General features: G+C 35.2%; 1 protein-coding gene across 3 annotated transcripts in view; it reads left to right on the top strand.

The window, feature by feature from the left end:
* Positions 1 to 26981, top strand: part of LOC145667050 (protein RRP5 homolog) — a 120220-nt gene that overhangs the window by 86044 nt on the left and 7195 nt on the right. For all 3 annotated transcript variants that reach the window (XM_081734749.1, XM_081734747.1, XM_081734748.1), the window contains exons 19-20: positions 911 to 1039; positions 6173 to 6274. In XM_081734749.1, coding sequence (XP_081590875.1) covers positions 911 to 1039; positions 6173 to 6274 — 231 coding nt within the window. The remainder of the gene's footprint in view (positions 1 to 910; positions 1040 to 6172; positions 6275 to 26981) is intronic.

Raw genomic sequence — 26981 nt, 5'->3', positions numbered from 1 at the left:
ATGGCAGCCAAAATGAGATACCACAACTTGTACCAGATCGTCGAGCTGAAATTATTCATGGACGGATCAAATGTGAGTGGTCTACCACTGAGCCTCGATGCCCACAGTAGTAGTAGTAGTAAAAGAAAAACGCTTGCTTTTATTGTATTCAAACCCTGTTGGTGATAGGGTTGGTGATATAATGCTTCTACTTAAAAAATTTCGTTTTTCTAATGCTTACCATTACCGAGCTACGAGAGACGTACGTTACTTTCTCACCATTATATATATATATATATATATATATATATATATATATATATATATATATATATATAAAGTTACCTGGTATGAAATAAATTAAGCTTCTATTATTATAAACAGAAAAATCTGGTTGGTGGACAAACGGGTACTCGAATGTAGATTTTCTAATTACTAGGTGGGTGCATACCATTTGAACCACCAACTACACAATTAGCCTTCTGTTTTTGGTGCTTTACTCATCCAGCCCCAACTAACCAGTCATCTGGTGGTAAATATGCGTGGGAGCAATCCATTACGATAAATACTTTGATCGAAGATCCTCCATAAGATGCCATTCATACAAATACTGTATTATTCCAACGTGGTTCCACAGTATTAAATCCTTTCTAAAATTACAAACAAAACAGTTAAAATTTGTAAGGTCCATATTGTACTAAACTTTTGTCATTTCATTGAAATCTTATTCTTTTAGCCTACGTATTAGAGTACAGGTTACAGGAAAGTTACATTTTTGAATATGTCTCATTTTATATCACAGCACTGTAAATTTATATTCACAAATATGAAAATGACTTCCCTTGATTTTAGGTATTAAACATTTATACTTATTTTGTGTTTTTTCTTTCTTACCAAATTAACTTTGTGCTGTTTAACCAATTACTTCCAGGCAACTGAAATCGAAAAAGCTCGTACAGTGGCTCAGCGTGCTTTAAAGACTATATCATTCCGTGAAGAGCAGGAGAGGTTCAATGTATGGGTTGCGCTGTTGAACTTGGAAAACCTTTATGGAACTAAGGTAACTTGTTGTGTAAAGTAATAAGAAAAATAAAATATTTATTTTCTTGGCTTGATATTTTTTTTTTTTTCTAGCACTGACGGTTTTTTCCAGATGTTCCCCATTTTTCTGAGTTCATGTTTCTAAATTTATGACACTATAAAATGGTATGTCGCAACATTAAAAGAGATTGACCTTCTCCTTATTCCAACCGCTGCTCAACGTGGTGTTGGATTCGTTATGTGATTATACACACAATTATTTATAAATGCAGTCATTTGACTTGAGGTGGTTTGTTTGTTAACCTTTAAACGCCCATTGACGCAACTGCTACGTCAAGGTTTTAAACCTCAATAGCTCAGGACCTAAGTAAGCTAGGAATATAATTTTGTTAACAATGTGTTCCAGAAGTACAAAGCTTTCCGTCGATATGTATGTAAATTACCACGGCGGAGGGAGGGTAAAGGTCGTATTTTTTTTCCCCATCAGTTCTTTGGGGGGGGCGTTACCCCTTTTGGGGTACACGCATAAAAATTGGTATTTGAAGCAATGAAGTACACTACATATTAATACCCTGTATGTGTACATGTTCCTTATGAGAGAGGAAGGGGGAAAAGCTGGCCAATTTTTTTGAGTCTCGGTTTCTTTTGACATAAATTACGTTTATTTTCAGGACGGTTCCATATAATTGCACAAATTCAAAAATTGCATAAATGTTACCTCGTTGCAATCTATGTTCCATAAGCTTCCAACGATGTATCAATCATAACTCTGTGGTGATTAAGGGGATCAGCAGGACCGTCAACGCGAAGGTCTGCAGCAGTCCTCCGAAAATGATATACAGGACGTTTTATAAGAATTTCGTTCTGAATTTGTATCTCATTTTGTATTGCAACAATGACTATCATTTTTTAATTTTATTATCACAGATATGTTACACATGAACGTCATTTTGTCAGCGTTGGATAATTGGCAGGGCCCCTCAAAGTCTTAATTTTTCGGACTATTTTTGTTTCTTCTTCTTCTTCTACAAATAGGGCGGGAATTGCACAATTCTTACTTCGTTGGAATCTGTGTTCCATAAGCTTTCCAACCATGTATCAGTCATGACTCGGATAATTAGGGAGGGGGGAAGATCATCATGGTCCCCAACGTGAGAGTCCACGATTTCGTCCAAATCCCTGGCCGGTGTAGAAAGGTTGAACGCTGAATCATTTCAGTTTACAAAAATGGGTTATTTAAGAAAGATGACCTTAAATTTGAGATCTTTAAAGTACCGTGTATGCCAATAGCAGGGCCGGCTCTACCATATGTGCAACACGTGAATTTCACGGGGCAGCAAAATCTGTCCTAACTGTATTATTTAAAATAAATATTTGTGGTTGGAAACAAACTTCATGGTGATGGTAGTTACATTTACTACTTCTATTTGAATACTACATTCATAAATCATGTTTAGGTCGCATTAGTTTAAGGTCACATGGACAGTGCTAAAGCAAGTGGTCAAACAAATACCAGCATGAATTGCTTGATTGTTGTCAAATACAAGAAATCAGTTGTCTAACAGTAGCAAACACCTGTTTCATTTAGTTAGTTATAACATTATTGATATGGAAACTAGTCGTGTCTTACAAATTAATCCCTTATTATTGAAGATGGAAACATTTTTTTAAACTTTTAACAGACGTAGAAGGAAAATCAAGAAATAAAGATAAAAAAGCTATATTAAGATTGAAGCTCGATATTGAATTTTATAAAAAGGACTACCATCTATCCTCTGCAGGTGTGATTGTTTTATCTTTCACTAACATAGTAGATTATTGGGGGCCGCGGTGGCTCAGTGGTAGAGCGTTCACCTCTGGTGCTTGGGGTCCCGGGTTCGATCCCAGCCCCCGCCAAGTGAACCTTGTGGTGGACAAACACCGTGTGCGTGGGTTTTCTCGGGGTTCTCCCGTTTCCTCCCACTTTCTTCATTCCACCATTTCATCCATTACTCATCATCGCCGTCTCCTTTAGCCTAACCGGCATAAGCGTAGGACGTAAAACTCAAAGATTTCATTTCATTTCATTTTAGTAGATTATTATTTAAAGAAAAAAACAGACAACGAGATTGTATTTGTAGTGTTTAGGCCTTTCTGAGTGCGAGTTAGCTCCCATCCTCCCATTCGTTGTTCATGATGAGGTAGCATACTTAAATCGTGGCTTTTAAGATTTGTTATTTCTGGAGAAAGGGGGCGGCAAATGAAGTCATTGCACGGGGTGGCCCTGACCAAAGTAAAAGTGCCCACTTTTGAACTCACTTCTAATTGCATTTTTTACACTACTTTGAAGATGCTGAGGGTTCAGAATCCTTAGATTAGTACAAAAAGTGCACTTTAAAAAGTATCCAAGCGTCGCCTCCAGACCATCCAGAATCGAGCCGCCTGAGCGATTACAGATACTTTGGACACAAATATTGCCTAGATCCATGAGAACTTAGACCTACCTCTTCCCAGTGATGTGCGACAACACCAATCAACCAAATTGTGGCACAGGACCAGAACTCAAGATAACCTGGCCATAGCTGCAATTGGAACCAGACCTCCACCGCCAGGAGTAGCCTACAAAATGCGAGGACCGCAGTAGTCCAATCAGAAGGAAACGAACTCGCGTCAGTTAAGAAATACAAGTCAATGCACACCAAACTTTACATGAAAGGCAAGAGCTCAAGCTCGAAACTTCGAGCACCAAAATGTCAAGAACGGACTTGGACTTATCCAAGCGTGGGCACTTTTTACTAATGGTATGATCGTTAGATCTGTATATATATATATACAGGGTGCGGGAAAAGTCCCGGAACGGTCCAATATCTCACGAAGTATAAAGATCAGCAAAACAAAAATAACACGTGTTAAAGTTTTGAAAAAGCTATCCAATGATAACCAAACGTAACTCCCTATCCCCACCCCCTTCGGGGGTACGGGGATAACTTTAAAATTTTAAATGGGAATCCCTATTTCTTATTGCATATTTGGATTCTCCAGAAAAAGTGACAGTGATTTGGCCCGAAATTGAAAACAGTGTCTTCGCAGATGGCGCTTGAATCGACACACAATAAAAGGTGGTTTAGCAAAACGTTACAAAAATGCGAAGTGTCAGTCTCGTGCTCTGTGGCCGTACGGTTAGCGTACTAGGTTACGGAGTCGGAGGTTCTGAGTTCCGATCGCCGTTCAAGACAATTTTTTTCTGTTATTTCCACAAATAAATTCCATATGTTTTAACTTCAATTAATACTTTTTTGAAGTTACATAGAATACAAATTTCGATAATTGTTTTGCAAACTAGCTTTATGAAGTAGTTCTTAGTAATAGGGTTACTTACAACAAAAATAAACCACTTTTGTCGTCATTTGTATTTTCTTGCAAATTAATAAATATGGACAAATGCATTATTTTTTATCGAAGTTAAAATGTATGAATTCTTTATTTGGGTGTAAAAAATTCACATAAAATGTTACTCTGAGCGGGAATCGAACTCACGACCTCTGACTCCACAGTCCAGTACGCTAACCGCACGGCCACAGAGTACAATACTGAGATGGCACATTTTGATAAGGTTTTGCGTTTCTTTTTTTGTGTGTGCGATTCAAGTGAAATCCGTGAAGGCGTTGTTTTCAATTTTGGGTCAGATCACTGTCACTTCTTCTGGAGAATCCAAACGTGCAATAAAAAATTGGGGTTTCCATTTAAAATATTAAAGTCCCCCCCCCGTACGCTCGAAGAGGGTGGGAATAGGGTGTTGTGTTTGGTATCATTGGATAGCTTTTTCAAAACTATTTAACAGTGTTATTTTTGTTTTGCTGATCTTTATACTTCGCGAGATATTGGACTGTTCCGGGACTTTTTCCGCATCCTGTATATCTATCTATCTATCTATCTATCTATCTATCTATATATATATATATATATATATATATATATATATATATATATATATATATATACAGATTAAAACTTGTTTTTCCGATGCTTTTATGTAGAATGGTTTGTTCTTGCCACATGTAGAAATATTCCTGTTGAAACCGTTCATGTTCTCAGTGATTTGCGTAATTAAAACTCAGAAACTAAATCAACGAAGAATGCGTATTCTTCATTCTTTCCAATGACCACAATAAATTTCCCCATCCGACCGAGAATACGTTTTTATATATATATAGTCCACCCATTGTGACGCCAAAAATATATTATTCTCGGTCTTGACAAAGACTTAAATTTGTGCTTTTCATTTTCCATCCTTAGGAGAAAGAAGTTAGAGGAAGCTAAGCTTTCCCAGAGATATATCCAGTCCGCCATATTCTAAATCTCACAATAATTACGGTCCTCCCAGGAACTGGACATGGGAACTTCATGAACGACTGCTAATGACACTAGCACCAAGCGTTTTGAGTGAGAGATTTATGTATGTAGTTTCTTCGAGTTTCTCCCGTTAATGGTTTTAATGTTTCTAAAAGTTTAGTGGAATTTTCAATAGCAGCAGAGCTAGTGGGCTAAAGGCTTAATTTAACCTTATAATAATTGTTATGTTAAGAAACTAGAATTACAAGATTGGAGAACAGGAGAAAAAAAAAAGAGTAAAAGAAAAAAGTAACTACTGTATAAGGAACCCCTTATAGCACAACCTGGAGTCAAGTTTGTCCAGACAAAAAAGATGATTACAACTACAGTGGATGTAATGGTGCAAGATATCAGCATACCAATTTGTTATTTATTTGGTGGGGGGGCGCGGTGGCTCAGTGGTAGAGCGTTCACCTCCTTTGCTTGGGGTCCCTGGTTCGATCCCAGCTGGCGCCGTGTGGACCTTGTGGTGGACAAACACCGTGCTCGTAGGTTTTCTCGGAGTTCTCCCGTTTCCTCCCACTTTCTTCATTCCACCATTTCACTCATCATCACCGTCTTCTTTAGCCTAATCGGCATAATCGTGGGACGTAAAACTTCAAGATTTCATTTCATTTTTTTCAATTTGTTATTTGAAATGCTAGATTCACCAATTTAACTAACTGAAATTTACTCAGTGAATATCGCATTCAAATACAATTTTTGCATGAAATAACTATTTAAGAATGCATTTCACAAATTTTATCTTCATGTTTTTATTTTATTTTATTTTACTTTTCAGGAAAGCTTAGACAAAGTGTACAAGGAAGCAATTCAAATGAACAATGCCTATAAGATTCAGTGTAAGATGCTCGAAATTTATAGTGATACCAAGAAGCTTCAGGTAAATCGCAATTTATAGTTTAGTTCTAGTTGCAGATTAAAAGAGTAAGTTTAGTTACTAAATAGTTACTAGACGTTCATTTTGAACATACTTTCCGTATTTTTTAAGAGTTCTGTGAGTACAGGGTTTTCATAAAGTCTGGACGGATTTAATTTGCTTATAATTTTCATAAAAATGCTCATAATGAAATCAAATAAAGTGCAAACGGTAGCGGAAGGATAAAATTTTTAGTTGGCGACACTGTTAGATAAGCGGCAACTCTGAACACGTTGAGAGAGGGAGAGGGAGGGCAAGGGTCAGTTTCTTACCAAATTCCATCTATTGTTGTTTTCATTGTTGTTTCAATGTTGACTGTTAAAAGTAAGTTGTAAGCTGTATTGGTGTGTGTGTCTTTTAAAGAAATAAATAAATGAAAAACTCCTCTGAGAAGACTTTTTTTTTTTTTTACCGTATCAAAGATGGCGTCGGTGAAAGAGAAAGCGCAATGTGTTCTGTGGTACGCAGAGCTAAAATCACCAATTCTGGTGTGTCGAAAGTTCACCAAAGAGTTCAAAAAGCCGGCACCGACTGAGAGTGCAATCCGAAAGTGGCATGCTAAGTTCTTGGAGACAGGAAGCGTCCTGGACCGTCCTCGAAGTGGGAGGTCGCCAACATCGCCTACAACAGTGAGCAGGGTAAGGGAAAGCATCATCAACAGCCCACAGAAATCGATTCCCAGACGATTCCTAAATGGCGCCCAGTTGGAGGTGTGGCGGTGAATGAACTGAGCTGGTGCAGATTACAGGTAAAAATTTAATCCTTCCGCTACCGTTTGCACTTTATTTGATTTCAATATGAGCATTTTTATGTAAATTATAAGCGAATTAAATCCGTCCATACTTTATGAAAACCCTGTATTTACAGATGTTAACAGAGATTAAATTCTAATTTCATCAGTGGAAGGTGCTAGGTCAAGTGTTATCCTAACACGAGAGGGTAGCTTAAACTATGTAGCCTTATCCCATTAATTACTTTAATAAATGAAATATTAAATGAATAATGTATACATGGAACATAGTAAGGGGGACAAGCAGAAGTAAGCAACTATCAAAGTGACTCATATCATAAATGAATGATGTTAAAATTGTTACTACAAGATAAGTAATTCTATATAGATGTATTCAGTAAGTATTTGAGGCCAATGATGTTTGGTTATAACTAGTGGTGGGCACAAAAACCAGTTTTTCGTTTTTTCCCACCGAAACCAGTTATCGGTTTTCTCAAAACCGGTTCGGTTTTCATCGGACCCGGTTTCGGTTTTCTTCAAAACCGGTTCCGGTTTTTTTCCAAAATCTGTTCTATTTCTCGTGTTCGTTCTCCGGAAACCGAACCCGTTTCCACAAAAATAGTTTTGTGTGTTTTCCAAAAGTTTTCACCGAAAGCAGTTTCGGTGAAAACCGAACCGGGTTTTGGAGAAAACCGAAACCGATTTCGGAGAAAGACCGAAACGGTTTTGAAGAAAACCGAAATGTTGTTTTTTCTAGAAACCGGTTTCCGGTTTTTATAGAAACCTGTTTTGCCCATCCCTAGTTATATATAACTGAGCGATGAGGTTGGGAAAGGATGTTTCACTCCCTATAAAATTGGGCTGTGGAAGCTCATACCTTCTAAGCTCCCCGTAAATGTAATTCTTGGATGTAGGCCGTTAAGATTGACAATCTTTTCCTTAGTCACCCTAATGACTACGATGTAGTACTTTTAAATAAGATGTTTTTTCCTCTACTGGAAGACATGCGGAATGGGTAGAAAGTTTTGAACTAATGGGTGAACAAACGAGTAGCAATTGGATAAGAACCATTAATACTTTGCAGAAAATTGCAACAGGAAAAATATTTTTCGTGTGAAGCATAATCATTTTGTTATCAATAAAAACGGAGTTCATGTGGTTCGAATTCCACGTTAAGCTGTAGGTCCACGTTTCACATAGCCTCTCTGCTGAAAGGAACACTAAATCCAGATCCAATGAATCAATTAATCTCCATGTTTGCTGACACAGCGATCACACAGATACTCATTTGCTTCAGACTACAACCATGAAGAAAATACATTTTGCACTCCGACGCCTGACTTAAAGCACTTCTTGTTCTTTGCTTTCCTACGGCTTTTCTAACAAAGATCGTTATCCTCCTTCACGATAACGTTAGACCGCATTACTTTGTTTGAAGATCCTTTTCTAGCCCACAACCCTTGTGTGTCTCCATGCGTTTGGGAAACTGAAGAAAAGATTGAAGGCGACCACTTTTGGTTGGATTACGCAATGTATTAGAGGCGCAGCATTATTTTCACTCATACGATCACAAGATGCCTTCAATAGAGGCATTCGTCATCTGGCGTTACAATAAGAAAAGTGTGTTAAAAAGTCTTGAGATGTGAGTCATTTCTTTTAAATTTTACTGCCCTTCACCAAGTTTTATTTAACTGAACCCTATCAAATTTGACTTCTAAATTCCCTTGTGACAAACTTTATGAGTTGAGATCAAGTGAGTCTGCTGCTCAGTCTTCTCCAAGCTTCGCGTTTGCAATACAAATTATCCACCAATGACGCGTAAGTTCCTCACAATAACGTGGCTTCCCTTTGTTTTAAATTTACATTCGTCCTGTATATACTGAAAAAAGAGCATGTCCTGTTGTAATACATTATATACCTTATAGGCGTGAAAACTGACTCATAATAAATATAAAATAAATCTTATCTTTTAAGGGGATGTTATACCTTTTGCCACTGGTTTCTCAGTCCCCATAAGATAACATGTAAACTTTATTTCATGAATATCTAATGAAATATGGTACGTAACAACTTAAAATTTTTCATATGTACACAGAAAAGCAATAGAAGTGAAATGATTGTTTCAATTTCACGCTTAATGATGTAGATCAAGAGTAATGAACTTTTAAAAGTAACATTGTAATGGACTATATATTGAAGGTTGTGTGTTCCAATGTGATCTTCGCGAACAGATGTCCTGCTGACAGGCAGGTATTTCTCTCCCCCCTCTTAAGTCCTTTTCCAATGGGTGTGGTAGAACGCCGCGGGGTGCCACCCTCATCCCATTTCTTTCCTCCGTTTCTGCAGAGCGGATAGATTTTCTGTAAATGTTACAAAGAAAGAATATTTGCTTCCAAGACAATTTGAAATATTTGCTTCTTGCGATTTCATGCTGTATGATGTATACTGCGAAAGCAAAGATCAGGTAGAGAACGCCAATTTCTTCATTACTAGTAACTCTAGTTAGATAATTATTGCTAACCACTAATTTCATATTAGTACGTTCCAACTCTTTGTAATAACACTGCCTCAACAGTAGAAAATAGGGGAGAGTATATACTTTGAAGAGGAGGATCAACAATTTGATACAGATCATGGTTGAAATTTAGCTTTCCTTTGCAGCACTAAGTTTGTATGAGACGTTTGCATGGATACAAACTACAGAATTCCCTGTAGTAACTGGGATTTGAAATTCGTGACAGGTAGTTACTTTTACTTTCTGGCAACATTAGCTATTCAACACATATTTTTCTGGATGTAATAAAAAAAATCAACTTTACTTCAAGCTAAATTCAACAGATTGAAACGATGGATTGAACCCGATGAACCAACTTTCCCGTGAATAAACATACATAAGTAACATTCTAAAAAATACAATAACCCTTCCCTTCGTCTGTCTAGTGGCTAGCTCGCGCACCTTTGGATCACAGATCTCGGGTTCGATACCCGGCGGAAGAGCCTTGAAATATCAACAGATCACTAAGGACTCGGATTCCACTGAAGGCTCACGTCTCTTATAACATCGGTACAGAAAGGGACACTAAACTCTAAACCCACCAAACCAACCAAGCTAATGAAGAACGGACATAGTAATGTCACTATAATTTAGACTACGTGAACGATTTTTTAAAGTTTTCATTATGGTAATAAATATAAGTGGAACTAGGGCCTCGAACATTTCTAGATCTTGTTACTCGAAAATAAGCAAATATAATATATACACATGGTGTCAGGAAATAACTTCGGGATGTGAATCCTCGGACGAAAACATGAAAAAGCCTATAGACCAACCTTGGTGCACAGTTGCGTTATTTCAGATATATTGTCCACAGAAAATTGGTCGTAACGGTACAAGAAAGCAACAACTCGAGCAATATTTTGGAGTTTTCCGAAAATGCCTTAAAGTTTTGTTGTATTTGACAGCAACATAATATGATTTAACCTAAGAAATTTAAGCGAGAATGTTTTTAGTACGGTGACCCGTAACTTTCATTTTATGTTCTCGTGTAAGGATTAATTTCCTTAAGTAATTTGATGTCGTTTTCGAACACCCTGTGAACATACATAGCGAGACCTCGGGTCACGAACTTTATACCTATTCCACTGTAGGGATGGATACGAGTGAGTTTTTTTTGAAACTCGACTCGACTCGAAGCAGACATTTTTGAGCTTGGCTCGAAAAATTTCCTCCAACTCGACTCGAATTCAGGTCGAATTTCGAATCGAGTCGAGTCGAGTCGTGTGTAGTTTCAATTACTATTTTTAAGTGTCCAACATAGATAATAGGTCAATGATACTATTACTACTTATATTATTATTATTATTATTATTATTATTATTATTATTATTATTATTATTATTATTATTATTATTATTATAACATCATGTATAACCAAGAAAGTAGGCGGGGTGTACCTGTATACTAAAAACTAGTTGACTTCCGATCTCGGTCGCCGAGAAGTCTTCAGGAGGCAAGGACATTGTTCACGAGGATCTGGGTTTGAGTTCCGGAGAAGCAAGTATTCAGGCTCGAGCCAAAAATTGTTAAAAGTTATAGGGCGCCGGTCAAACATGTTCAAAACTGCTCGGCTCGGGTCTAGGGTTGTCAGTGGCTCGAGCGGCTTGGTTCATAGCTCATTCACTATCGAGCAGAACCGAGAAGTGAGCCAAGCCAACAGCTCACCCAACCGAGCCAACCGAGGCGATGAACTCGATTCAACGGAGCTGGCTCGAGCCGATGGCTCATCTCAGCTGAGTTGGTGAATCATCTGAGCCGAGTCGGTAGCTCATCCCAACCGAGCAAGCTCGGGCCAAAAGCTCAATTGTGCCAATCGACGGCTCGTCTCAACCGAGATGGCTCAAGCCATTGGCTCAATTGGGCCGAGCCGATAGCTCATCTGAACCAAGCCGGCTCGAGTTGTTCGCTCAGTTGAACCGAGTGCCGAGCCGATTGACATCACCACTCGGGTTGGGCTTCTGCTTGAGCTCAAAAATTCGAACGTGCAGATCTCAGCTTTGATAGTAAGAGCTACAGTATATACTTATATTGATGCTCATGACACTTGAGGCTGTCTCGTTATAAAAGGTAAAAAATTATTGTCGTCTCGTTATCGAGACGAGACGAGATGCGAGTAGTGTTCCTTGTCGTGAGCACGTGAGCAACACTAAAAGTATTCCACACTACTGCTTACATTTCTCATGGCTTTCGCTTTCCAGTCTAATCAGACGATTATTTCAAAACGAGTTAAAACGAGCTGAACGAGCGAGCCATTTATCAAACTCGACTCACTCAAAACTCGACGTCAAAAACAGTGACTCGGCTCGGAACTCCACTCGAGAAAATTACCTTTGACTCAATTCTAAACTTGACTCGAGTTTCGAGTCGAGTCGAGTTTTAGCTTGACTGGTGCTAAAATTATCCAAAATTATCCAAAGATCCAAAATCATTTTCCTATTGAAGTTCATAGAATTTGTATGTGTATGTTAAACAAACAATTGATTTAAACCAATAAAATAATATAAATGGTTCAGAACCAGAGTGAACTCAATTGATTCATATCTTTATTCACTTCTTATATTTATATGCAAATTAAATTAGGTCGCTAAATTTTTTACTCTGTGAACTAACTTAGAGGAATAAAGTATATCTTCAGTACTTTGTACTGATTTCACTTGTGCAGTTTTTTTTGTTTTTTTTTTCTCTTCTTGTAAAGTGATTCTTAAAATATTCACAAGTACAGTACATGCAAGATCAGTACAATATATCTTTATCAGGTGTTCTCCGTGGATGAGTCTGTAGAATTGTCACTTTTGTAATCAGGCAGGGGTCCCAGGTTTGAGCCCAGCTAGAGGACAATTTCTCTCCGATTCAAACCGAGTAATGGTTTGTAACCCACTTTAAACTGCAAGTCCCGTCCTTCATAAACCCCCTGTTACATAAGAACGGGCTAGAAAAAACTTATTTCTATCCATATGTAAGTAGTAGAAAAATGATCGATCTGGCTCATACTAGAACATACTAGAACAACTCACAAGCCACTGGGAAAATGACCACCGTGCACCGTGAGCCCACGGTCTTTTACGACCTCAAATTTAGGGGTGAATTTAATCCCTTTTATGAGCACTTTTAAGGGGGTGTATTCGTTCTCTTTTATGACCACTTTTAAGGGTGAACTCGTTCCCTTTTACGAGCCCCCCCCCCCCCTGGGAATTGACCACCATACAACGTGAGCCCATGGTCTTTTACAACCTCCATTTTAGGGGTGAACTCGTTCTCTTTTACGACCTCCATTTTAGAGGGTGTACTCGTTCCCTTTTATGAGCATATTTTTCAACCCCTATTTTAACATAACAAAAATGACATAAGAATACGTAACATAGCAGGGTATACTCGTTCTCTTTTACGACCTCCATTTTAGAGGGTGTACTCGTTCCCTTTTATGAGCATATTTTTCAACCCTTATTTTAATTATGAACACATAGAAGAGCAGATAACACATAACACTACGTAACATACAGCAAAGGAGATAACACATAAGAGTACATAACATAACAAGGGTGTACTCGTTCTCTTTTATGAGCATATTTTTCAACCCCTATTTTAATTACGAACACATAGAAGAGAAGATAACAGATAACACTACGTAACATACAGCAGAGGAGATAACACATAAGAGTACGTAACATAACAAGGGTGTATTCATTCCCTTTTATGAGCATATTTTTCAACCCCTATTTTAACATAGGAGATAACACATAAGATTACGAACACATAGAAGAGAAGATAACACATAACACTATTTTAACATAGCAGATAACATATAAGGTTACGAGTACATAACATAACAAGGGTGAACTCGTTCTCTTTTATGAGCATATTTTTCAACAGCAGATAACACATAGAAAAGCAGATAACACATAGCACTATTTTAACATAGTAGGTAACATAAAATTACGAACACATATAAGAGCAGAAGACTACATAACATAGCAGGCCTCCATTTTAGGGGTGAACTCGTTCTCTTTTATGAGCATATTTTTCAACCCTTATTTTAACATAACAGAAATGACATAAGAATACGTAACTCATTCCAACCCTTATTTTAACATAACGAGCAAAGATTACAATCGAATACCCACGGTCTACATATAATCATTTTAGAGGGTGTATTCATTCATTCTCTTTGATGACCATTTTTTCCACCCCTAATTGAAATTACATAGGAGAGCAGATAATACATAAGATTCGTTCCCTTTTATGAGCACTTTTTAGGGGGTGTACTCGTTCCCTTTTATGATTACTTTTTCAACCCCTATTTGAACATTTTAACATAGCAGAAATTTATGAACACATTCTCCACCCCTATTTTAACGTAGCACTGATTTCGTTCCCAACCCTTAATTTAACATAGCAGAAGTGACACAAGCATGTCCCCAAACTACTGACCATCGTGAACAAAGGTCAAACTCGAAAACAAAACAACATATCGAGGTGCTGTTTCCACATTTAGTACAAGTTCCAAAATAATGACCATCGAGGTCAAAGGTCAAAACTCGAAAACGGAGCCACATACTCAGGTGCTGTTTCCACATTTAGTAATTGGTCATCAACTACTACGAGTTCCAAAATAGTGGCCATCGAGGTCAAAGGTCAACATACTTAAAACCTAATTACTCGAAAATGGATCCACATATTGAGGTGCTGTTTCCACATTTAGCAATTGGTCATCAGGTACCACAAGTTCCAAAATAGTGGCCATCGAGGTCAAAGGTCAACATACTTAAAACCAAATAACTCTTAAATGGATCCACATATTGAGGTGCTGTTTCCAAATCTAGTAACTGGTCATCAACTACTACATGTCCAAAAATTAGTGGTCATCAAGGTCAAAGGTCAAAATACTTAAAACCTAATAACTCGAAAACGGAACCACATATTGAGATGTTGTTTCCATGTTTAGTAATTGGTTACCAACTACTACAAGTTCCAAAATAATGATCATCAAGGTCAAAGGTCACAATACTTAAAACCTAATAACTCGAAAATGGATCCACATATTGAGGTGCTGTTTCCATATTTAGTAATTGGTCATCAGGTACTACAAGTTCCAAAATAGTGGCCATCGAGGTCAAAGGTCAAAATACTTAAAACCTAATAACTCGAAAACGTAGACACATATTGAGGTGCTGTTTCCAAATCTAGTAATAGATCATTAACTAGTACATGTTAAAAAGTACTGACCATCGAGGTTAAAGAACGGAGCCAAATATTGAGGTGCTGTTTCCAAATCTTGTAATTGGTCATCAACTACTACAAGTTTCAAAAATAATGGTCATTGAGGTCAAAGGTCAATCTCGTAAATGAAACCACATATTGAGATAACGTTTCCTCATTTAGTAAATTTGTGTGATTTATTCAATTTTGTACAAAGCAGAAAAAAAAAAAGTGAAGAAGGAATAAATTTGAGTGGCTTATTTACTTTTGTAGTAATGAGAAAGAAATCAAAGGAACACAATTTTAACTAGAGCAGAATTTCTGTACCTTTTTGGGCTATTCAAAGCAAGAATTAACAAGAAAGAAAGCAAAGATATGCCATATTAACTAGCTGAGAATTATATGTCATCTTGTATTATTTAAACAAAACGAAGGGCTAAATTTGAGAAAGCGAACATGGACCATTTTACTCAAATTTGGATGGAGTATTTATCTTTGTATGAACCAGAAAAAAAAATGAAGAAGGTTCAATATTTCTATATAATTTTGTACTACCCAAATAAACGAAATTTTATTTTTGTACCAATTACAAGAAAATCAAAGAAGGGTCATTTTATACCTCTTTGTGTTATTCAAATAATAGAGGGAACAAATTTCAGTGGTCTATTTTATTTTTGTACCAATCAGAAGAAAAGCAAAGATATTCCATTTTAACTATTTAAACAAACGAAAAGATAAATTTGAATGACCTATTCAATTTTGTACCAACGAGAAATGCCATTTTGTACGAATCAAATAAACAAAAAAAGCCGAAGAAGGATCATTTTAACTAACTCAGACTTTTATACAATTTTGTACTACTCCAATAAACGAAGGAATACCAACCAGAAAAAAAAAAGAAGTGAAGATTAGGTGGATTATTTTCTTTTGTACCAACTAGAAAAGAGAAGAAGAGCTACTTTAACTAGCTCAGAATTTAGGTAACTTTTGAACTACTGAAATGTTCTATTTTTGTATTAATCAGAAAAAAGTGAAAAAATACCATTTTAACAAGCTCAGAATTTATATACATTTTGTACTAATCAAATATACGAAAGAATAAATTTAAGTGACTTATTCAATTTTGTACCCATGAGAAATTGCATTTTAACTGGCTCAGAATTTTACTACTCAAATAAACAATGGAGTATTTAGTTTTATATCACCAAGAAAAAAAAAAGAAATTGCACCATTTTGGAGTATTCAAATAAACAAAGGACTTATAATTTGTGTCAACTCTAAAATCAATTAAACGAAGTAATGCGTTTGAGTGAGCTATTTAATTTGAAAAACCGAAGTTGAGTATTTTATACCATTTTGTATTATTTCAACAAACAAAGGAATAAGCAAAAAAAGGATCATTTTATATCATTTTAAACTAGCCTAATAAACGAAGGCATAAATATGAGTGAGCTTTTTAGCTTTGTACGAACCAGAAAAAAGTGAAGAAGGTTCATTTTATACCTTTTGGTGCAATTCAAATAATCGAGGGAATAAATTTGGATGGTCTATTTTATTTTTGTATTCATTCGAAAAAAGCGAAGAAGGGCCATTTTATACCTTTTTTTGCCATTCCTATTTCCTTTTGTTCCAACGAGAACCATTTATAACAGGCTTAGATTTTTATGCCTTTCTTGTAATATTTCTACCAAACAGAAAAAAAAAGCTACACAAATAAACAAAGGAATAAATTTGTAATAACCACAAAAAAAGCGAAGAAATGCCATTTTTAACTAGCTCAGAATTTCTAGACCATGTTGTACTATTTAAACAAACAAAGGGATAAATTTGAGTGGTTATTCAATTTTGTAGCAAGAAGAAAAAGGAAAGAACTAACATTTTGTACTTATCAAATAAATGAAGGAATTTAGTTTTGTACCAAACAAAATAAGAAAAAGCAGTGAAGAAAGAATAAAATTTGGATGGACTATTTTTTTATGTACCAACAAAAAAGAGAAACCGAAGGAGGAATAAATTTGGGTGACCTATTCAGTTTTGTACTACTAAAATAAACGAAGGAATAAAACGGAGAAGGGCCATTTTATTTAATTTTGTAGTACTCAAATATACAAAGGTATAAATCTGTGTAACCCATTCAGTTTTTGTACTAAGCAGAAAATTTGTTGGCTTTTTTTAAAAAGACCATTTTATCTTTTGTATTCAGATTTTCCGGCTACTTTTTGCGCTCTACAAATAGAGATCATTTTATGTGCCTTTTGTAACGAAGGAACAAATTTGAAGGAGGCTCATTTTAACTGATCCTGCTGCGAGTAGATCAATGTGGTATTATTGCGACTTTCATTTTCAAATACATACGGATTAAACCACTATGGCCAAAAAAAAAAAAAAAACCTACTCTCTTCTTATGCTTATTTGGAGTAGACTTAAAAGGATCAACAATTAGAAACCCACTAGTAGGGCGTCGATTTAGTAAAACCCGTTATGCTTTCTTCTACGGTCTTCAGCATGTATTTTAAACCAAGAGCAGCAAGATTAATATTCGATACTTGGAAATTGACCCAACAAGCATCTGTTAAATTTATCCATATCCGTAAAATATTCTTTGGTGTGTAAAATTGGATCCACTCATCAGTATAGTAGTTAAAGATAATTGCTTCCAATCTCGTAATACCCCGTAAAGGCTTGTTTGAACAATGAACAAAATAAATTAGATAGTTACCCAAGAATTTGGCAAATACATTTGTTGTAAATTTTAATGGAAGAATTACCTGTATTCCATCTAAGACAATCTACACTCACGGAATCATCGTTGTTACAAATAGTGTTAATATTCTTGTCCTTCGATTCAAAAATTATAATACCTGCAAAATCTTGTATAATATTCTGTTTGTAGATGTTCTGAAATTTTTCTATTGGCACATCTGCTAACTCCATCCTAGTACTTCTTACTTATATCTCCCAAATACTTTTGCACAATTTGTGGTACACCTCTTCCTCATTTAATTTAGCCTTAAATCTGAGAAATTAGATGGTATAAATGTGTTCGGAACATTGTCGCAGAATGGTGGTGTAATTGTTATCGGGTAAGTTTTTTCTTTACCTAATAACTCTCTCAGAGATGATTATTGCTGGTAGACTAGAATATACCTTTAAAACTCTTGTGCAATGTAACCTATTTAAAAAGTTTTAATGTTCTTGTAAAAACTACTCTCATTCGAAAAGTAAACTGCACTATTACAGATTATTATTATATTATAAACACAGTGCAATACCGCTATTAATTGGAAATTCTTACACAATGTATCATTATTGTTATCGAAGTATAATGTAATACCACCTAAATTCTCTTAAGTCTACTCCAAATAAGCATAAGGAGAAAGTAGTATTTTTTGCCATAATGGATTATTCTGTATGTATAGCTTTATTGTGAGAAAAACCATTTGTTATTCTTTTCCACCAAGTTTCCAAATACTGCGAGGTCTAACAGATAGGTATCAGGAGATACCGTAAGAAGGCCAGTTTTACCACATAGTGTAAAGAATCCAAGTAAATCTGCAATCTGGATACTTGGCCTGAACTCGCACTCATGATTCCAAAGTGTCCTGTGTTCTCCCATAGCGAAAGAAGCGATAATAGCGACCATTAAACAAATATCTATCCATCAAATAATTGTCTACCACATCGTTATAGTGGGCATTGTGTTCAACAAAACATGGCTGTATACCATTATCCAACCGAAAATATCTAACCTACAATACTATGCCTTGGTACAAATCTAAATATTCTATCCCAATTTATACCTTCATTTATTTGAATGTTTTTTCTCGGTGGTACAAACAGTACAAAATACTTAGTTTGTTACAATGGTACAAAACTAAATTCCTTCACTTCTCCCAGCTGGTACAAAAGAAAATATTCCATTCAAATTTTATTCATTCTTCACTCCTTTTTTGCCCGGTACAAAACTAAATTCCTTCGTTTATTTGAGTAGTGCATTTCCCTACATTTGTTTAAACAGCACACGATAATATAATAAAATGACATATCTTGTTCGTACATATGACACTCAAATTCATTTATTCTTCCCTTTGATCTCTAAAATAATAATAATAATAATGATTTAAAATTTAATTATCCATTTTTTCACACTCTCTCTTTATCTCAACTTAATTTAAAAAAAACCTTCGTTTCTACTACTACAGTATTTACCCATATGGAACTGTCTCAAAATTATCTATTCGTTTTCTTTTACTAGCTGTAACCTCATAAATTCAAAGTATGGATAAATTTAACAGATGCTTGTTGGGTCAATTTCCAAGTATCGAATATTAATCTTGCTGCTCTTGGTTTAAAATACATGCTGAAGACCGTAGAAGAAAGCATAACGGGTTTTACTAAATCGACGCCCTACTAGTGGGTTTCTAATTGTTGATCCTTTTAAGTCTACTCCAAATAAGCATAAGAAGAGAGGTTTTTTTGGCCATAGTGATTTAATCCGTATGTATTTGAAAATGAAAGTCGCAATAATGCCACATTGATCTACTCGCAGCAGGATTAGTTAAAATGAGCCTCCTTCAAATTTGTTCCTTCGTTACAAAAGGCACATAAAATGATCTCTTATTTGTAGAGCGCAAAAAGTAGCCGGAAAATCTGAATACAAAAGATAAAATGGTCTTTTTAAAAAAAGCCAACAAATTTTCTGCTTAGTACAAAAACTGAATGGGTTACACAGATTTATACCTTTGTATATTTGAGTACTACAAAATTAAATAAAATGGCCCTTCTCCGTTTTATTCCTTCGTTTATTTTAGTAGTACAAAACTGAATAGGTCACCCAAATTTATTCCTCCTTCGGTTTCTCTTTTTTGTTGGTACATAAAAAAATAGTCCATCCAAATTTTATTCTTTCTTCACTGCTTTTTCTTATTTTGTTTGGTACAAAACTAAATTCCTTCATTTATTTGATAAGTACAAAATGTTAGTTCTTTCCTTTTTCTTCTTGCTACAAAATTGAATAACCACTCAAATTTATCCCTTTGTTTGTTTAAATAGTACAACATGGTCTAGAAATTCTGAGCTAGTTAAAAATGGCATTTCTTCGCTTTTTTTGTGGTTATTACAAATTTATTCCTTTGTTTATTTGTGTAGCTTTTTTTTTCTGTTTGGTAGAAATATTACAAGAAAGGCATAAAAATCTAAGCCTGTTATAAATGGTTCTCGTTGGAACAAAAGGAAATAGGAATGGCAAAAAAAGGTATAAAATGGCCCTTCTTCGCTTTTTTCGAATGAATACAAAAATAAAATAGACCATCCAAATTTATTCCCTCGATTATTTGAATTGCACCAAAAGGTATAAAATGAACCTTCTTCACTTTTTTCTGGTTCGTACAAAGCTAAATAGCTCACTCATATTTATGCCTTCGTTTATTAGGCTAGTTTAAAATGATATAAAATGATCCTTTTTTTGCTTATTCCTTTGTTTGTTGAAATAACACAAAATGGTATAAAATACTCAACTTCGGTTTTTCAAATTAAATAGCTCACTCAAACGCATTACTTCGTTTAATTGATTTTAGAGTTGACACAAATTATAAGTCCTTTGTTTATTTGAATACTCCAAAATGGTGCAATTTCTTTTTTTTTTCTTGGTGATATAAAACTAAATACTCCATTGTTTATTTGAGTAGTAAAATTCTGAGCCAGTTAAAATGCAATTTCTCATGGGTACAAAATTGAATAGGTCACTTAAATTTATTCTTTCGTATATTTGATTAGTACAAAATGTATATAAATTCTGAGCTTGTTAAAATGGTATTTTTTCACTTTTTTCTGATTAATACAAAAATAGAACATTTCAGTAGTTCAAAAGTTACATAAATTCTGAGCTAGTTAAAGTAGCTCTTCTTCTCTTTTCTAGTTGGTACAAAAGAAAATAATCCACCTAATCTTCACTTCTTTTTTTTTCTGGTTGGTATTCCTTCGTTTATTGGAGTAGTACAAAATGGTATAAAAGTCTCGGCTTTTTTGTTTATTTGATTAGTACAAAATGGCATTTCTCGTTGGTACAAAATTGAATAGGTCATTCAAATTTATCTTTTCGTTTGTTTAAATAGTTAAAATGGAATATCTTTGCTTTTCTTCTGATTGGTACAAAAATAAAATAGACCACTGAAATTTGTTCCCTCTATTATTTGAATAACACAAAGAGGTATAAAATGACCCTTCTTTGATTTTCTTGTAATTGGTACAAAAATAAAATTTCGTTTATTTGGGTAGTACAAAATTATATAGAAATATTGAACCTTCTTCATTTTTTTTTCTGGTTCATACAAAGATAAATACTCCATCCAAATTTGAGTAAAATGGTCCATGTTCGCTTTCTCAAATTTAGCCCTTCGTTTTGTTTAAATAATACAAGATGACATATAATTCTCAGCTAGTTAATATGGCATATCTTTGCTTTCTTTCTTGTTAATTCTTGCTTTGAATAGCCCAAAAAGGTACAGAAATTCTGCTCTAGTTAAAATTGTGTTCCTTTGATTTCTTTCTCATTACTACAAAAGTAAATAAGCCACTCAAATTTATTCCTTCTTCACTTTTTTTTCTGCTTTGTACAAAATTGAATAAATCACACAAATTTACTAAATGAGGAAACGTTATCTCAATATGTGGTTTCATTTACGAGATTGACCTTTGACCTCAATGACCATTATTTTTGAAACTCGTAGTAGTTGATGACCAATTACTAGATTTGGAAACAGCATCTCAATATTTGGCTCCGTTCTTTAACCTCGATGGTCAGTACTTTTTAACATGTACTAGTTAATGATCTATTACTAGATTTGGAAACAGCACCTCAATATGTGTCTCCGTTTTCGAGTTATTAGGTTTTAAGTATGTTGACCTTTGACCTCGATGGTCATTATTTTGGAACTTGTAGCACCTGATGACCAATTACTAAATGTGGAAACACCATCTCAATATGTGTCTCCGTTTTCGAGTTATTAGGTTTTAAGTATGTTGACCTTTGACCTCGATGGTCATTATTTTGGAACTTGTAGCACCTGATGACCAATTACTAAATGTGGAAACACCATCTCAATATGTGTCTCCGTTTTCGAGTTATTAGGTTTTAAGTATTTTGACCTTTGACCTCGATGGCCACTATTTTGGAACTTGTAGTACCTGATGACCAATTACTAAATATGGAAACAACATCTCAATATGTGGTTCCGTTTTCGAGTTATTAGGTTTTAAGTATTTTGACCTTTGACCTTGATGACCACTAATTTTTGGACATGTAGTAGTTGATGACCAGTTACTAGATTTGGAAACAGCACCTCAATATGTGGATCCATTTAAGAGTTATTTGGTTTTAAGTATGTTGACCTTTGACCTCGATGGCCACTATTTTGGAACTTGTGGTACCTGATGACCAATTGCTAAATGTGGAAACAGCACCTCAATATGTGGATCCATTTTCGAGTAATTAGGTTTTAAGTATGTTGACCTTTGACCTCGATGGCCACTATTTTGGAACTCGTAGTAGTTGATGACCAATTACTAAATGTGGAAACAGCACCTGAGTATGTGGCTCCGTTTTCGAGTTTTGACCTTTGACCTCGATGGTCATTATTTTGGAACTTGTACTAAATGTGGAAACAGCACCTCGATATGTTGTTTTGTTTTCGAGTTTGACCTTTGTTCACGATGGTCAGTAGTTTGGGGACATGCTTGTGTCACTTCTGCTATGTTAAATTAAGGGTTGGGAACGAAATCAGTGCTACGTTAAAATAGGGGTGGAGAATGTGTTCATAAATTTCTGCTATGTTAAAATGTTCAAATAGGGGTTGAAAAAGTAATCATAAAAGGGAACGAGTACACCCCCTAAAAAGTGCTCATAAAAGGGAACGAATCTTATGTATTATCTGCTCTCCTATGTAATTTCAATTAGGGGTGGAAAAAATGGTCATCAAAGAGAATGAATGAATACACCCTCTAAAATGATTATATGTAGACCGTGGGTATTCGATTGTAATCTTTGCTCGTTATGTTAAAATAAGGGTTGGAATGAGTTACGTATTCTTATGTCATTTCTGTTATGTTAAAATAAGGGTTGAAAAATATGCTCATAAAAGAGAACGAGTTCACCCCTAAAATGGAGGCCTGCTATGTTATGTAGTCTTCTGCTCTTATATGTGTTCGTAATTTTATGTTACCTACTATGTTAAAATAGTGCTATGTGTTATCTGCTTTTCTATGTGTTATCTGCTATGTTCAGAATAGGGGTTGAAAAATATGCTCATAAAAGAGAACGAGTTCACCCCTAAAATGGAGGCCTGCTATGTTATGTAGTCTTCTGCTCTTATATGTGTTCGTAATTTTATGTTACCTACTATGTTAAAATAGTGCTATGTGTTATCTGCTTTTCTATGTGTTATCTGCTATGTTCAGAATAGGGGTTGAAAAATATGCTCATAAAAGAGAACGAGTTCACCCTTGTTATGTTATGTACTCGTAATCTTATATGTTATCTGCTATGTTAAAATAGTGTTATGTGTTATCTTCTCTTCTATGTGTTCGTAATCTTATGTGTTATCTCCTATGTTAAAATAGAGGTTGAAAAATATGCTCATAAAAGGGAATGAATACACCCTTGTTATGTTACGTACTCTTATGTGTTATCTCCTCTGCTGTATGTTACGTAGTGTTATCTGTTATCTTCTCTTCTATGTGTTCGTAATTAAAATAGGGGTTGAAAAATATGCTCATAAAAGAGAACGAGTACACCCTTGTTATGTTATGTACTCTTATGTGTTATCTCCTCTGCTGTATGTTACGTAGTGTTATGTGTTATCTGCTCTTCTATGTGTTCATAATTAAAATAAGGGTTGAAAAATATGCTCATAAAAGGGAACGAGTACACCCTCTAAAATGGAGGTCGTAAAAGAGAACGAGTATACCCTGCTATGTTACGTATTCTTATGTCATTTTTGTTATGTTAAAATAGGGGTTGAAAAATATGCTCATAAAAGGGAACGAGTACACCCTCTAAAATGGAGGTCGTAAAAGAGAACGAGTTCACCCCTAAAATGGAGGTTGTAAAAGACCATGGGCTCACGTTGTATGGTGGTCAATTCCCAGGGGGGGGGGCTCGTAAAAGGGAACGAGTTCACCCCTTAAACGTGGTCATAAAAGAGAACGAATACACCCCTTAAAAGTGCTCATAAAAGGGATTAAATTCACCCCTAAATTTGAGGTCGTAAAAGACCGTGGGCTCACGGTGCACGGTGGTCATTTTCCCAGTGGCTTGTGAGTTGTTCTAGTATGTTCTAGTATGAGCCAGATCGATCATTTTTCTACTACTTATGTAATCCAAATAAATTAAAAGTTTTGTAGCCATGGCCCCTTCATTCGACTGTTCTCGGTCTCAATCTTGAAGTGACCGCAAACCGGTCTAACTCGAGGTCAAAGGTCAACTAGCTGTTTTGGCTCAGAATCAAGACTTTCATTACAAAAATGTGTTTTATACTTCCCGCTTTATCCCAACTTTGGCTCTAGCCCAATCTATCTTATTCTCTTATCAATTTCTTAACTGTAACTGTGTGAACCAAATAACCTCTCAGATGTTTAAGATTTCTTATCCCTTATTACAAATCTAAAGTAGGTTTTATTCATGCAAATAATCTTATGTATTAGCTTCCCTAACTCACTCCTTTGTTCAGACACGCTACTCGGTTTGGCTTATTCAATCTTGAACAGTAATGAATGAGCAGACTAGTAAATAATTTGTGCTCTACTGGTAAATCATTTGCAAAACTAGTTTACATATGGCCTCGAGTTTGACTTATTTTATTATTTAAAAAAATAGAGGCCACGATTATCCATAAGATAAAGAAAATGGTTCAAAAACAAGTAGCAGTGCCACATGTACATCACGCAAAAGAGTTTGGTATCTGTGGTACGATATTTTCACAATTAATATTGAAACTGGAAATTGTAGTAGATTTCTACCACTTCCGGTTTTAGTAGAGAGATTAGACTAGAGACGAAATATATTCTTGGAACGCCTAATAAATTGCAGAAAACCGCTTCTTATCTATTACAGTTTTTATTCTATAGCCATCAAAGTTAAAATCGGAAGTAGTTGATTTCCACATCTTTTGGAAGACAGAATATAGTAGTTATTTTTAGAAAGCTGAATAGAAAGCAAAAACCCGCTTCATTCCTGTTCTATGGAGATCACTATTGAAACCGAGCTTTCAATTGAAGATCACAAGAGGAGATGAAAAGTACACCTGAGACGCTTGAGAGCTGCTCGATTGGAAGAAACCGTTTTCATCTATTTTTTTTAACCGTTTTTGCTATATATAGATCAATATTTATTGAAAGCAGAAATTATAGTTGATTTGAACCATTGTAGGTTGTAGTAGAGTTAATAATAGAGATTAAATATATTCTTACGAAGCAGAAAACCGGATCTCACTACATATTGCCGTTTTCGATCTATGGTGATCAAAGGTCAAACCAGAAATGGTTTATTTAAATCACTTCCGGTTTGGGTAGGTGGTTTTAATGAAAAATAAAATTCCTTACTCTTGACTATATTTTGACCAAATTTGGTGATGATCCATCAAGCAGTTCTTTAGTTTTTTCTTTTACTTTTTCTTTCTTTTTTCTCACACACGTGCACACACACGTATGGTAAATATATAAAGGAGTAGATAAACCAAATTCTAGTTATTCAAAAACCAAACAAGGAAAACTTGGTTTTTGCCACCCCTGCATACAATTAATCCATTCTAACCACAGAAACGTCGCACTGTCTGTTTTCTATGATAAATAATATAAAATGAAATGAAACCTATCCTTCCAGAAAACAAAAGATAGGTAAATAAGAAACATTTAGACTTTTCTTCGTTGTATAGTTTTGAGTGGCAGAGAGGTGAAAGCTACTGCTTGGAAGAAGAGTCCATCCGTTTCAAGAAAGAAGAAAAAAAGATGTAGAAAAGCAATCGGAAACATATGTTCGATACTGAGGTTTAAAAGATCATTATCTTTGTTCTAGCAAGTATTTTGTTGACACTTGAGTCACTCCAGTTTCCATCGAAAAGGCAAATTCAGGTAGTTGCCGTCTGGGGCGGGGAGTGGTAAGGAAAACTGCTCAAGGCGTAAATGATTATGAAAATGGAGGGATAGACATGAGTTTCGCTGTTCAAATTGCCACAATGCACCCTTCCTCAGCATGTGTTCTTCAAAGAATGTCACCTGTAGTAATTTGTGAAGTATGAAAGTGGTCTTTTGATCCTTTACCTGCAATAGTGATTACCTAATTACGGAAGTAATTATTACAATTAATCTAAGTCATTAAGTTTAAAATTGAGATAACCACCTTCTTTGTATTGCTCTTTGGTATCCGTATACAAAATTGCAAGTTTCTAAGTGCAGTACTTTGTAAGATATTTACGAATTAAATTTTACATGTTACCTTATGGAGATTCTGAAGCCTCTGGTGATGGGTAGACACCCCCTTAATACATTCTAATAGTTATTTACCAGGTCAACAGAATTCTCTGTCATCATCGGCGATATTACTGTTAAAACATTGATTTCTAATTTAATTCACATTACCTGGTGACATTCAACATTGACTACAAAAACTTAACCGGTATCGTTCAGATATACTAAGATGTTATATTAGTGAAATTTCTGTAAATAAATATTAGAACTATCAAAAGGTAAGATTTAATTTAACATTATATGGAACATAAATACAATGCTATCTCCTTTATGCATAATAAATGGTGGGAAATACTTCGGAAGATATTTTCTTTTAACGGACAATGGCTGAGAATGAGTGATTTCTTCGCTATAGTGGAATATGTATTTTCAGTCAGAAAGCATGCAAATGTAAATAATCCCAAATGTACTAAAATACATTTTATACCGTACATTGAATTCGAAGTTGCAGAGTATCGCATGGGAAGTTCAGTATATAGTTCCGATGTGTCCCTTATATCACCTCGTTAAATTTTCTGAATTCATTGGAAAATTTCTTCATATTCGTGAAATACAGCTGTTGCATTTAATCATTTGTTTAAATATGTAAAATTAGTCAGTGAGCTCCTTCGATGGTTTCACTTATCATGGAATGCTTCGAACGATGTTCAGTCTTCTGTAACTTACAA

Source organism: Thermobia domestica, chromosome 12 (genome assembly GCF_964235325.1).
Source record: "Thermobia domestica chromosome 12, izTheDome1.hap1.1, whole genome shotgun sequence".
Classification (NCBI taxonomy): Eukaryota; Metazoa; Arthropoda; class Insecta; order Zygentoma; family Lepismatidae; genus Thermobia; species Thermobia domestica.
The sequence above is the reverse complement of the archived record's forward strand: the minus strand, read 5'-3'. Positions and strand labels throughout refer to the sequence as shown.